Source organism: Aquila chrysaetos, chromosome 6 (assembly GCF_900496995.4).
Source record: "Aquila chrysaetos chrysaetos chromosome 6, bAquChr1.4, whole genome shotgun sequence".
Lineage (NCBI taxonomy): Eukaryota > Metazoa > Chordata > Aves > Accipitriformes > Accipitridae > Aquila > Aquila chrysaetos.
This window is the reverse complement of record NC_044009.1, coordinates 3220134-3233249: the sequence shown is the minus strand read 5'-3', so window position 1 is coordinate 3233249 and position 13116 is coordinate 3220134. Positions and strand designations below refer to the sequence as shown.

General features: G+C 41.5%; 1 protein-coding gene across 3 annotated transcripts in view; it reads right to left on the bottom strand.

Annotated features, from left to right (window-relative positions):
* Positions 1 to 13116, bottom strand: part of DVL1 (dishevelled segment polarity protein 1) — a 105655-nt gene that overhangs the window by 36416 nt on the left and 56123 nt on the right. For all 3 annotated transcript variants that reach the window (XM_030017349.2, XM_030017350.2, XM_030017352.2), the window contains exon 4: positions 9175 to 9287. In XM_030017349.2, the coding sequence (XP_029873209.1) occupies positions 9175 to 9287 (113 nt within the window). The remainder of the gene's footprint in view (positions 1 to 9174; positions 9288 to 13116) is intronic.

Genomic DNA, 13116 nt, shown 5'->3' with positions numbered 1-13116 from the left:
TGGCAGATGCTAGTACCTCAGACGCTAAATTTAAAACAGATTTACCATGTTTGTTCAAGATTTTAACCTGAGCTCTTCAAAAAGTAAATGTTCTCTAACATCATCCAGGTCAGTTTTGTCATCTGACTCGGAGACTGTCCCAGTATTATGGATTACTTGGTTATGAATGAATCCCGTGTTTTTTAACGAGTCTCTATGAAGTTCTAAAGCTTCATAGGGAATAGCGATTTGAAAGTGCACCTTTGCTCCCGGAAAACTTCACCGTCTCTAACGTCGAAGTAATCTTCTTTTCCCCCCGGTCTCTCCCCGAGACTCGGGTCACTTTCAGCCATGCAGAAAACCCCTTGATCCTTTTCCCCCATCGGAACACGTTCTCCCGCCTCCATCCCGGAGCGAAGCCGGCGGCGCGGTCCCTCTCCGGCCCCCACCGCTCCCCCGCACAGCGCAGGGAGCCGCGGACGGTACTCACGGCCCGATCCGGTCACGGAAGGCGGTTGTCCTGCCGGCGGGCTCAGGCTCCGCAATCCCGAGCAAAAGGAGGTCGCCGCGGCCAGAGGAGGACGCGGGGATCGCGTCTGTGGGCTCCCGCGTTACCCCAGCTTGCGTGCGGGCACCGAGCTTAAGAGTTCTTCCATCGAGACTGGAAACCGCTCACAGAAAGTGAAACCCTCCCTGGCAAATGAATGCCTTCGGGGGGGTGGGCAAGCTACGTCTACGCCTTGAATGACTTGGGACAACTGATTCTAGGGGAAGCAAGGCTGTCCTTAAAAATAAACAAAATAAAAAGGACAGTCCTACTGACACGGGATCTGGAGTTGCCGAGTATCACGTTTCCAGCGTACAAAGACAACACAAAGCATGTGTTTTAGGGTTGTCTTGTAGGTTCAGGAGACCCACCAGAAAGAATAAGCAAACAAAAACTTTGTCCCGTCCCATCCCTGTCATCTAATGTGGAAGGAAAGCAAATTTTTCGCACGTAAAGCACTGCCAGGGAAACCAGATGCAGCAGCAGGCATCATACACCACTTAGAAGACAAGACACAGATTTATATGGTATTTTACATGCTCCTCAGATTCTTCACGAGCATTAGGTACAAAGAAAGTGAAAGGCACAGACAAGTTGAGATGGATGAATGATGGCAGTAATGTATATATTTTGTCTGTCTGCCATGACTCAGTCTGACATGGGATTTTGTTGCCTGCAGCAGGGCTGCACCTGGAACACTGCAGTCGGATCCGAATATCAGCAGCAGAAATTCGTTGGCGCCTTTAAGCCCATTCTGAACAGCCAAAGCAACAGCCAAAACGCTGCTAATACAGAGTTACAGAAGGAAATGGAAAAGGACCGTAAACCTGCGCCTTTTGAAACATGGTGTCAGTTTCTAAGTTCTTTTCTGCATGCCACATCCAAGCAAACAAACTCGGTCCCACTACAGAAATGCAAAGGGAAGACCCCAACAAAGGAAAACCCCATATCTAAATGCAGTTTCCCTCCCTTTTCCTCCTTAACTCTCACCTTTTCTGTAGTGACTTAGTTATATCAAATATAAACATATTATTATTATTAAATATATTTATTATACAAAGATATATTTTTAAAGACTTCTGATTAGCAGTGCGTTGGCCTACCTGCATAAATTAAACCTTCAATTTATGGCTTTTCTCGTATCATTCAATATAAACTAAAAATGGAAGTGAATTGTTCTCTGAGCACTGTAAAAGGTTCACTTCACTGTTTCCCTAAAAGCCAGGGCACAGCTGGATTCAGCTGGAACTGGAATGGGTAAACAGAAGTGCGGTAAAGAGAAGGGCTTTTAGTCTCATTTTGCAGATCTGAAGCGGCACTGATAGTTGAGATCAACATCCGTATTTCTAGATATTCCAACTAAAATACACCTGGTTTATATACTAGATCAGAAGAGCTCACTATACTAATAATGCCTTCTGTTTACATTTTTTCCCTTTCCTTTTTCCAGCTATATCTTCTCTGTTAAATTTTAAACAGAAAAAATGTGTTCAACTTCACGTTTCCTGTTTGAACTAGATCTTCTTTTATAGAAAAGCTCCTATACACCCCTCCAATAGATAAAAGTGGCTTTACCAGTATGCAAATACACTTCAATTTTAACCATGTTTTATACCTCCTGAACAGCACCAGGTAGCCTTGAAATCACAGGAAAGGTTTCCTGTGTAATTAAGGTGTGCATTTAAATCCATAAAGTTTTTGTAATCTCTCTACCCAATTAAAATTCCCTTTTCTAAGTTTTTCTAATTAGGCCAGCATTGTCTGGGGGGTGAGGGTCAGAATCCATTACTATAATTGAGTGAGTACTTTCACAAACCATGATTATAAGAGTTTTATTCATACAACACTCCCAGGTATCCAAGTCCTTAGCCTAAGCAAGAATCATTCCCTGCTCTGGTTCAATGCCTCTCCCACTAATAACGAGGGACTTTCTGCCCTGTTGACCCCCTGCTCCTGTTTCTTCATTAGAGGATGACAGAGTTCACTGAGACTGTCTGACAAAAGCCTTTCAATGTGTCACAGAGATGAGAATAAAGCATAGCCTAGGAGGTTAAAGTATGTCCTCCTTGACTTTTATCAACAGCAGAGTAGGCCCTGCCTGAGGGACAAAAGCACATCAAAGTACTAAATCAAATAAGCCTCGAAAGCGGAAAAGAGTAGAGCAGCATCTGCTCAAGGAAGCTGCAAAGAGGGTTCCGTGACACTGCAAGAGAACAAAGGTGAGAGTGTCTCAGGAAGAAGTCATCCCCAAGCTCCCAATTCAGAGGAAAAAACAACAGAGCTTCCAATCCCCACCAATGCAGAAAGTCTTTACCAATTATTAACAGGAAATATTTTATCACTTTTTCAATGAAGACTTGTGACCCCATCTGTGCAGCTCACTTGTGTGCAGGGGTCACAGCCTCTGCTACCTAAGTAGGGAAGAACGGTGAGTATTACATCGTCCGCTCCTGCTTTACGCTTGTACCCATCTGCGTGTTATATCACCCGACTTGTCCCGTGCTTGAAGTTTTTTGGAACCCTTAAACAGCCTCTCCAATGGCTCTACAGTGCTACCAGAAAAAGGCTTCTAGCTGTTTCCATAGGACAGATTATAACCAGTAACAAAGTTCCTGCTCTCACAGGCACACAGTCCTACACTGCCAGTATCCCATGCATGGCCACCCGGTCACTTCAAAACTTCAGGGGCTCACCAACCACCTCATAGTTGTTCATACATGACAGAGTCTTTAAAGAGCAACAATCGCTGAGAACTGTATTTTCAGTTACCGTTGTTAAAGTTCCCATTGCAATTGTTTCGTAGTCCCAGCCCTTTTTGTTCAGATTCCTTGGCACGCACTATGGTGAAGAATGCATAAACTCCAGCAATGACTGGAAATCTGCAACAGCTCCTCTTCCCAAACGTTTGGGGATCTACAAGCGTGCCCACATTAAGAGCTTTTCCAAGCACAGGTCATTATCTGGCATTTTTCAGCTGGCTGGACAATAGTTAAGTTCACTCCACAGCAAACTCAGTGTTGAAGCACTAGTGTCGACAGTTGACATCTGCAGACTTGTCAGAAACCGAGCAGTAGCTATAAAACATTCTCCAATGCCAAAGAAAACTTGTCCCTTAATTACCTCCCTAATTAGAGCGTCCACAGTCCCCTTTCCCACTCCTCCTCAGGAACTTGACATGGGAGCTTTGTTCTAGACACCAAGGGGTCCCAAGAACATGTGCCAGGCAGACCTCCCACATTTCTAATTAAGATCCTCACTCTACTTTCACTTAATAAGACTTTGTCAACTTTCCAAAGCAACAAGGACTTTTGTTGATTTAAGAGAGAAAGTGGAGCTCTGACATACTGACAGCTCAGCTCTTTCAGATTAATTTTATATGAAGCTAATGCCAGGAATAGATTCGCTACTAATTAGTGTGAAAGGTGATCAGGAAAAGACGTATTCCCCAATTCATACAAAAGTCTCTTTGAATACAAAGCCTCTCAAAAAAAAAAAATTTTTTTTTCATTTCTCTGCATATGTAGCTTCCACAATATAACCATCATTATACCTTAAAATACATACACACACAGAGAAGGTAAGTTTGTCCACGCTTACCTCACAGGGCTCATCTTTCTCAGCTAGTTCACTTTATTAACCTCACTGAGAATGCAACAGCAGTATCAGAGCAAAACCTCTTTCTACTTGCACTCTTGGTGTGAAACCTCATGCTTGATGCATAAGAATAATACAGCAAATTTAAACTTAGGCAATTCCCTGGAGAAAAATTACATCTCTACTTGTTGATCCTTCATTGTTTCCCCAGCTTTACTGAGCAATCTGTGGATTAGAATTACCACGTGCTTTGCATATACGACATCATACACCATTCTAGTTCCCATTAGCAGAGAATGGTCAACTAAAAATTACTGAAAAGGAACAGAGTAAGATGAAAAACCGGAGACCCTATAAACTGGTGCTCTTGCTACAGGTAACAGGTCGATGCACAAATAACCAAAGCTCCGGCAGAGGAATGACATAAGTGAAAAGCTTTCCCTAGCCTTGATACGGCTGTAAATGAGGTCTGGGAGAAAAGTCCAGAAAGCAGCTTCTCCTAGCACCTATTAGGCATTCAGTTCAACACAGAATCTTAGCACATACTTTAACTACATAATTGAGGTTGACCAAAATCACTTGGATTTAAGCATACTTCCTGAAAGTTAAGCAGGTGCTTAAGTGATGAAAGGGCCAACAACAAAACCAAGAGCATTCCATGGCTGATGAGACTGGGAGCAGGCTCTGCTGATGTTGTGAGTTTGGACGTCTACAGTAGGTAAGGAAGGAAATGACAGATACATTGATAACTGCCCCTCTGGCTAACCTTCCTCCCATTCTCCATTTAAAAGGAAAACTCATGCTAGGCAGAATTTGTCCAACTGAGTCACTTCTGCTCCCTGATGTCATCAGCTGTACAGTGCCACCAGAGAAAGTCTTCTAGACATTGGCATAGGACAGATTAAAAACAGTAACAAAGTTCCTCCTCTCTCTTAAGTATAGTATGATCCAGGGTGATAATTCTTTAGAAACTACATCCCTTCTCATTTTTCTCCCTATCTCTGGCAGACATTTCACCAATAAAATTATAAATGCACTTTGTTTTCCAGATCAGTTTCTCTTATGATTTTCTTAGTGCTTCTATCCGAAATGTCACATACCTTCAAATGCACATTGACGAATGAAGGCGTTTCATTATGTTCCTCAGCCCATCACATTCTCTTTGTGGGTATATTTTTGAAACCAGAGAAGATATACGCATAGGAGCATCCACAGCTATTCATTGCCTCTGCACTTAAAATAGCAGCATAGTTTAAGGGAAATGGGTGGAAGAGCTTGCAAATGACCTAGCCTGTGTTATTATCAGAGTGAATCTCATCTAGTAAATCACAGCCTCTCTACAGCAAAATCCTTTTGCATTTTCAATGGAAAGAGGTGTCCCACATCTTCTGGCTGCAGTACGCCATCAATATTTATAATGGCCTCTGTATGTATAATTGTCCATTAGCAATTCAGCAGAAATAGTTTTTCTGAGATGAGTAATCCTGCAACAATAAAGTAAAGCATACAGGCTAGAATTGTGAACAATCTGCTCATGATAACACACTTTTAATTATCAGCCATCAGAGAATCTGGTTAGTTTACCGTCACCTAGACTCTTCAAATCAAAACTGAATGCCTCTGTAAGAAACCTGTTGCAGTTCAAGCACAGGCTGTCAGACTGAACTATCCGACAGAGTCTTCCACTCTGCTGTACAAGCAGGAAACAATTTGTGCAAATTAAAATGGACATTAGGACAGAAATGTCAAAGAAACTTTTAACTCTTTAAGCAGTTCTAATCCTTTTTTTTCCCCCCCTAATATCAACAGTAGCTAGAGAGAAAAACTCCCTTTTTCCCATTCCTGTTTTCCCTGCCAGCTTTTGTCTCAGATATTTCCACCATTAGCTTTTCAGGACAAAGCATCTGTCTGTTCTGAGCTCTCCATATAACACTTTGCCCTGAGAGCATTCTGAATAGCTGTCACAGAAAAACAAAGAGGAAACAAGTCGGCAATAAACATTTTTTAATTCATACACTGTCCTCATGCACAGACACACAAAAATGCTTAACCCTTCAAGCTTCCCGCCAACTCATTCTTACCCCTTTCTCACACCGTTACTCCAAATAATTGGTCTGTGCAAGAACTTTTTTTTTAATTTGAGCATTAAACTAGTCTTTTTACGAATTAAAACCTGTGGTTTAAGAAAGACAGGGAAGATTATGCTTTCAGGACTCCACCTCTATGTAGAATGACTGGGCAGCAAAGATAGGTTCGTGGGTCTAACCCTTAATGAGAAGGAATAAAAGGTTGCCTACAACTAACGGTACCTATATTGCTCGTTACTGAGTATTATTTTAATCTTTCTAAAAGATAAAACTTAAATCCATTTGGGAGATTAAGATGAAATTCTCATCTGCTCATGCTGGAGCTGCAGTGGGGGCTGGAGGGCATTTAAGTGAAAAATAGTGGCTAACTTGAAAGGAAGCTTCTGTCATGCTCTGAAAACAGTAGTGGTCCCTAAATGCCAGGCTGACAGGAGAGAGAGATTTCTGCACAGCTCACAGTTAGAATTCTGTTTTTCTACTTACATTTACTTTGGGATATTTTCATTTTACCTACATTCTCAACGGATTTTTGTTTTGCGTCCCTTCTCTTCCCTGCCCTGGGTTTTCCCAAGTCAGAACGAGAACCTCATTCTGTTGAACCTCTCAATTCCACAGTGATCAGGGATCAATGGAATAAGCTTGCTTGACCTGTACAGGTTTTAGCTCAATGTGTCTACATCTATGCAGTTCCCAAATGGCTCATTAGCACCTTTTCTCACTTCGCCTTTTCTGGAATGAAGGCTATAATACACTGTTCATTTTTTCTTGTGGAATGAGTACTTCTTTCCCTTCGCAGAGTATCCAGGGATATCCTCATTGTCAGGGTGGGTATTCTTTGTCATTCACTTTATACCAATAATGAGCTCAAACAGTTACAAACACTACATGGTACATGTTATTGTACAGTTTGGTGAGCTAGCAATACTGTACATATATGTCTTGGCTACTCTGCATAATAATACCTATGGAACAAACCTATGAGTAATGCAGTGCTCCAATGAAGATCCCTCATCCTGCCTCTCTGCGAACTACTAGAGCTGTAATTTTGGTATTATTTAAACAAGTCTCTACAGCACAAGATCAAACGCTCTAACTGAATTTCCTTCTTTCTGCAGGGAAAGGAGGATTTACCACTATTTCATAATGACAAGTGAGCACACAGCTGCTGTCCCTGAAATTGCTGTGAACCAGGTGTCACAACCTTGCTGCCCTTCCTCCACCCTTCACCCCCTTTTTCCTATGACTGCTCCCCCATTTTACATCCAGCTGTGCTCCAGACAAAGAGGACACGAAGACTCAAGAAAAGAATGACTCTGCTAATGTGTGACCCTTGTTATGAATAGGCCTTAAAACCCTTCTCCAGGATAAGTGTATTTCACTTCTTTTAATCTTTTTAAGTGGCAGTTCAGGATATAGTGCTGAACTGTGCATTTTGGAGACATGCTTTCAATTGAAATTAACACGCTGGTGGTTTTGGTTTTTTTAAATAAAATATCATTATGACCACAGAAACACTATGGACATTAAATAATATATTTCATGAGTCCAAAATCATACAGCAGTTGTCCTTGCTTTATGCACGTTAACAAAACTCACATCTTGCTCATGCGTATAGCCTGCTTCAGGTAGGAAGCCTAAATTGTTTTGAGAACAGGTAATGTTTGCATTACTGAGTGACATGTTCTTGCCTCAGCACAGCTTAGACTGACAGGAAAAGGAGGAAATTTTATCCCATTTCTGTCTAAAGGGAAAAGTATGAACTAGTTTCAGACCACCAGAAAGCAGAAACTCCTGTGCTCAAACAATCCCATATGAGCAATCTAGACTATGGTCGTAGATTAGCCATTCAACAACCAGCTCTTTTGCCATGAATGTCCATGGCAAAACATGCACTGGTACTAGTTTAAACTAATGTTAAAAACAAACCACCGTTAACATTCTTCCTGTAACAAGTTTTTAACACAACACTATTACAAGATTCTGCCTCTTTCTGTGATTTCCCAAAGGAATCTGCAGGCAGGATCATGCAAAGACAGCTCTCTGCTCCACCCACTGAGTAACTTTCTTTCACTCTGAGTCAGTTGCAAGTTGGAAGGGTTACATGAACAGGAAGACACCTGCTTCTAACCCACAGTATACATATGACTTCTGGTTTTCTAACTGGAGGCAAATACTTTAGTGGGTGGAGCTGTGAATAAAGCCTGTGATGGCATCTCTTGGGCCCAAGTATTCCATATTCTGGACTGTTTTAAACTCAATGGGTGGCACCTATTAATTCTTAATTAAGCCTGGAAATTCTTGTCTGGCAACAAATGAAAAAAACAAGCTTACTTTGATGTACAGACTAGAGGCAAGAGATGAAGTTCTGTAGTTTATATGTGTACTTTGGGTGTATTTATGTATAAAAGAAGATCTTCAGAGCCAATGTGCTGTAGTTATACCAGCATAAAACACTACCGCTGATCCAAGCCTAGAGAAATCAACAGAAATTATTTCAGAGGATTTTGGCTCAGATCTTGCAATGTTAAAATACTAAGACTCTCAAACTGTCTACACTGCAAACTCCCAATGCATCGTACAGATAACGTGTTCTACCTTTAAATGAGCAAACTTGAATAATGGAGGCAGCCTAGCCATGACGGTATGGAGCTCAGCATTGGGTGGTATTATTCCTCTCCAAGCTAATCATCTTCTAATACTACAGAAAGTTCTGTATATTCTCAAAAACAATCTCTCTGCCACTTTACTGTAGGTTGTCCAGACCTCTTAGAAAATGCTGAGCTTCAGAGAGTTTCAAAGCAATTATCAAATTATTCCATTAAAATAATAATAGTCCCTGAAAGCACGCAAGAATGCAGACACGTTTCTCTTCTGCGGTATTCACATAAGTGTAGTTGTTGCTCTGAAAGATTATCAGAAGAATTGTTCTTTCTAAATGAAAAAGGGGAAAAATGAACTAGGACTCACCATCCTCATGCCCTTCTCTATTTCTCCGTCGATGTCTGTCTCGCCGGTGGCTAATAACTGACTCTGTTCCTGTTTCATTGTCCAGGCCGTCCCGGCTGCTGGCAGCATTTGGGCTGTTAGGGAACAAATAGGAAGAAACAGTGGAGTCATCTCTTTTTTTCTTTTTGATAAAAGCAGTTGTAGTCATGAGCATGTTGGTTTAGAAGCCAGAAAACTACTATGCAGATTAGCTCCAGTCTTGCTGCAGCACCGCAAGCTCCCTCAGACTGCTCTGCTCACCCCAAAACTACCTGAAGGGTGAAAAGACAGTTCAATATCAATGCCCTGAGACACAGCGCTGTTTGCACAAGTAGTATCATGATGCCATTGAAAAAGCTGCCACAAGATTGTTATATGAAACCTCCATAGGAAAAAAAGCCTACTGGTGGGCTAAGAAAAGGGATCATTTTAGCATGCAGCAAGACGACAACTAACTACAAGACAGCTTTAGCTGCTAACACACTTGCAAAGGAAATGGGATTTTAGCACAGTTCCATCATGATAGCTTTAATACCACAAATTTGCAGCATACCTGCCTAACACAAGAACAAACAGATAACACTGGTTTTTGGAAGAACAAAACTTGTTGACCCTAACACTCATCTTGGCTTCCAAAACACCCCAAGTTCCTATGCATCTCTCAAACCCTCCCATGCTCATTCTGAAGATCACAGATCTGAGAAATATATACAAGTATGTATGAGCTCCTCTACTAATGCCAACAGATGACATGCTCTATCAAGGGCTTATTCTCAAGCCCATGAATTCAGTTGCCTTTTCTACAATATCCCAATACATAAATATATTTTTTTAAACCAAACCCAGTGTTTCAGCTCACTTCCTTAAGTGCTTGTTCACCCTGAACAGGTTTGTTTTCCTGACAATAACCCAAGGTAGATATGCGGCATGCTGACAGCCAAAGGGCAGAAGCTATAGCTCACGGTGGCCCCTTTATATTAATATAGAGCGCTGACCTTGAAGGCTGAAGTCTTCCAAGTCACAGCAAAGCTCAAAATAATTAAGTGCATGTCTGTGAAATGTACAAATAGGCCCCAGGTCCTTTCCCCATGTTCTCAACTGTTTGAAAGCTACACTGATATGCCAGCACAATATTAATCTAGTAAGCCCCAGTGAAGGACCGTTATGAGCAAGTGAGCTTTGGGCAAAAAGCAGAAAGATCTTGATGATGATCTCTGTGGCCAGATTTCTTCCGCTCTGCTTTTGTGAGGGCTCTGCTGAGAGTCACTTTCTCACTACTACAATTAACCAGAACAGAAGGTTTCAAAGAGGCAGTAGAGAATTTGTCCCCATGGTTTAGGGCTGCTTTCTGGGATGAATCTAAACAAACAGCAGTGACAGCTCTATACTCTTGAACTTCCAAGCATTGAGAAAGGGCCATTTCTCAGTTCATATAAACCAGGCTGGCTTTCACTTCTAATTCCAATAGACAAGTCAAGTCAGCTAACGAAGAGCAGTGACTGTAATACAGAACACTGAATATGTAAGACTGCTTATTTGCAACCATCTGTTTCAAGACTGTTTTCTTTTCCTCAGCAGAGATCATGTTAAAGCAGAGTTGGCTGGAGCAAAGGGGAAGATGGAGATGCTCTTTTTTCCCCTGCTGAACAGAACTAGCGTAGCTATTTAGTTTTCCCCTCAGGCTCAATCTGTTTTATGTATCTCTGCTATTCTTGCATTTAATAAGCTACCTTGAAGCGCTCACGTGGAAGGAAATAAGAAAAGCCTCTTGGAGCGCTGGCAAAGGCCATAGCTCATTTTAACGGACTAAATTGTGGAAACTGATCTAAAGCTCCTGAAAATACAATAGCACATGATCTGACGTGGGCTAATGCTCTCCTGTAAAAGATTTCCCTTAGAAAGTTACTGGTCATACTCTTCCTCTGTGTCCCATAAATACCACCCATTTAAAAAGGAGTCCAAATTCACATCTGCCTTTTGCACCTGTTATTTATGCCTGACGTGTCCTACTTATGCACACAGAGTGCATAATGGCCATCATTATACTTACACCAACGCATCGGAGTCATTAACGTGTTTCTCCTAGAATTCCATGAGGCTGGAGTACACTGCCATGCACATTTCACACAGGGAATTAAACTATCAACGATCTAACCAACTGGTCCCACGGACTTCTGCGGAAGCTGGACCCAGAATTGGTATATGTGTAAGCACATCTCTATAGTGTTACATTTAAGAGGACTGCTGAAAAGCCTTCTGCACGCCCACACACTTTCTTTGTGTTAATGAAATGTACTGACATGCCCACCACACAAATTAGGAAATCGAGGTTGTTATTCAAGAAAACATTTGACTGCGCATTTTAAGCCCTAATGAAGCTACCAAAATGCAAGTATGTGTTTAAGTGTTGTCACAAGTACGTTTGTATTTCTTGTTTCAGTCCAGTATGACTGAAAAGGGAAAGAGGGTGACAGTTTCCTGAAGTCACCCTGTGAGGCTCTCGGACATCTCAGCACCACCATCTAGTGACTACTGCCGATACTTTCCACTACTAAATCTCTTCCTAGGCTAAACCCGCCTACAAAAGGTGGTTTACCCCCTAACAAAGGGTGCAAAAGGAAGCTCACAGCTGGCTTGTTTCCTCCCTCATTGCTGAGCCAATTAAATTCAATTCAATTTTCAGTGCACATACCCAAGAGCTGTGTAAGAAAGGTAGCTCAGAGGTCACTATTCTCAACTCAGTCATGCACCTCCACCGCTAAACCAGGAGCAGCCTCACCCATTCAGATGAACATGGATTTGGCAACCACTGAACAGAAGCAGTGGAGCATGAAATACAGGATGAACTTCAGAACCATCATCAGGAAGGGAAAAAGTAAATTTTCTTTGGATCTAATCAATGATGAAGCAAAATATCAATGCTGTCGGGCAGCTAGTTGAGATTACCACTTCACCTCTGGTAAGGATCTCATTCCCTTGCATGATATTGCCTGCTGACCTGTCTGCTTCATCTATTTCTTGTATTCTTTGTTGTCCAATTTTTTGTTTGTACAATTATACAACACCTAGCTCAACTGGGGCTTCTTGCATAAATAAGGCCCCAATCAACACTGAAGAAGGAAGACAGGAGATGACAGATCTCTGATAGTTTGAATAGCATTTAAAAAAATCTCAGGAATTTATGAACCAAGAAGGTAAGTCACACTTAGAGAAGGGGAGGTAATACATGAGTATACGGTAATACTGAAGTTACAGTTGTGAAAGTTACAGGGTTGCACTACTGATCTCTTAAATGGAAATACTATTCAAGGAGACAGTGCAGAAATGGCACTGAACACACTATGGTGCAGAATCACCATGCCAAAATCCCAAGAAACATCATTTTCAAAAATTGCTGGAGAATTGTAAGCGATCAGAAGAGAACTACAGTCATGGTTCAAGTTCTGGAAGCCACGCTTTACAATGAAAAACTCGAGCAGCTCAACTTATTTAGTTTATCCAAGAGAAACAAATAATTTCAAAATATAGTGAATTCTTTACCACTTGGAATCTTTGAACCTAGAGTGGGTGTGTTAAAATGAAATTCTAATAGTGAAACAGAATTAAGGGCTTCATTCAGAATAACTGAGTGAAATACTCTGCCTTGTGTTACGGAAATAAACTTAGGTCATCATTAGGCTCTTTTCTGGATTGAAAAAATAAAACACGATAGCAAAAAACACTGCAAAAATGAAGACATTCAATTGTGAAGAGAAGAACCAAAAAAGGCATTAAGGGAGAACAAGTTTTAGTCCAGAAGACCTCCCCACAAGCCAGATTCTCCACTGCAGTTTAAAACATGAAAGCAAAAAGGGGTAGGGGAGAGAGAAAGAAGGAAGGTGATTTATCTAGGAATGAGAACACAAGCCAGAAAGCACGACCTCC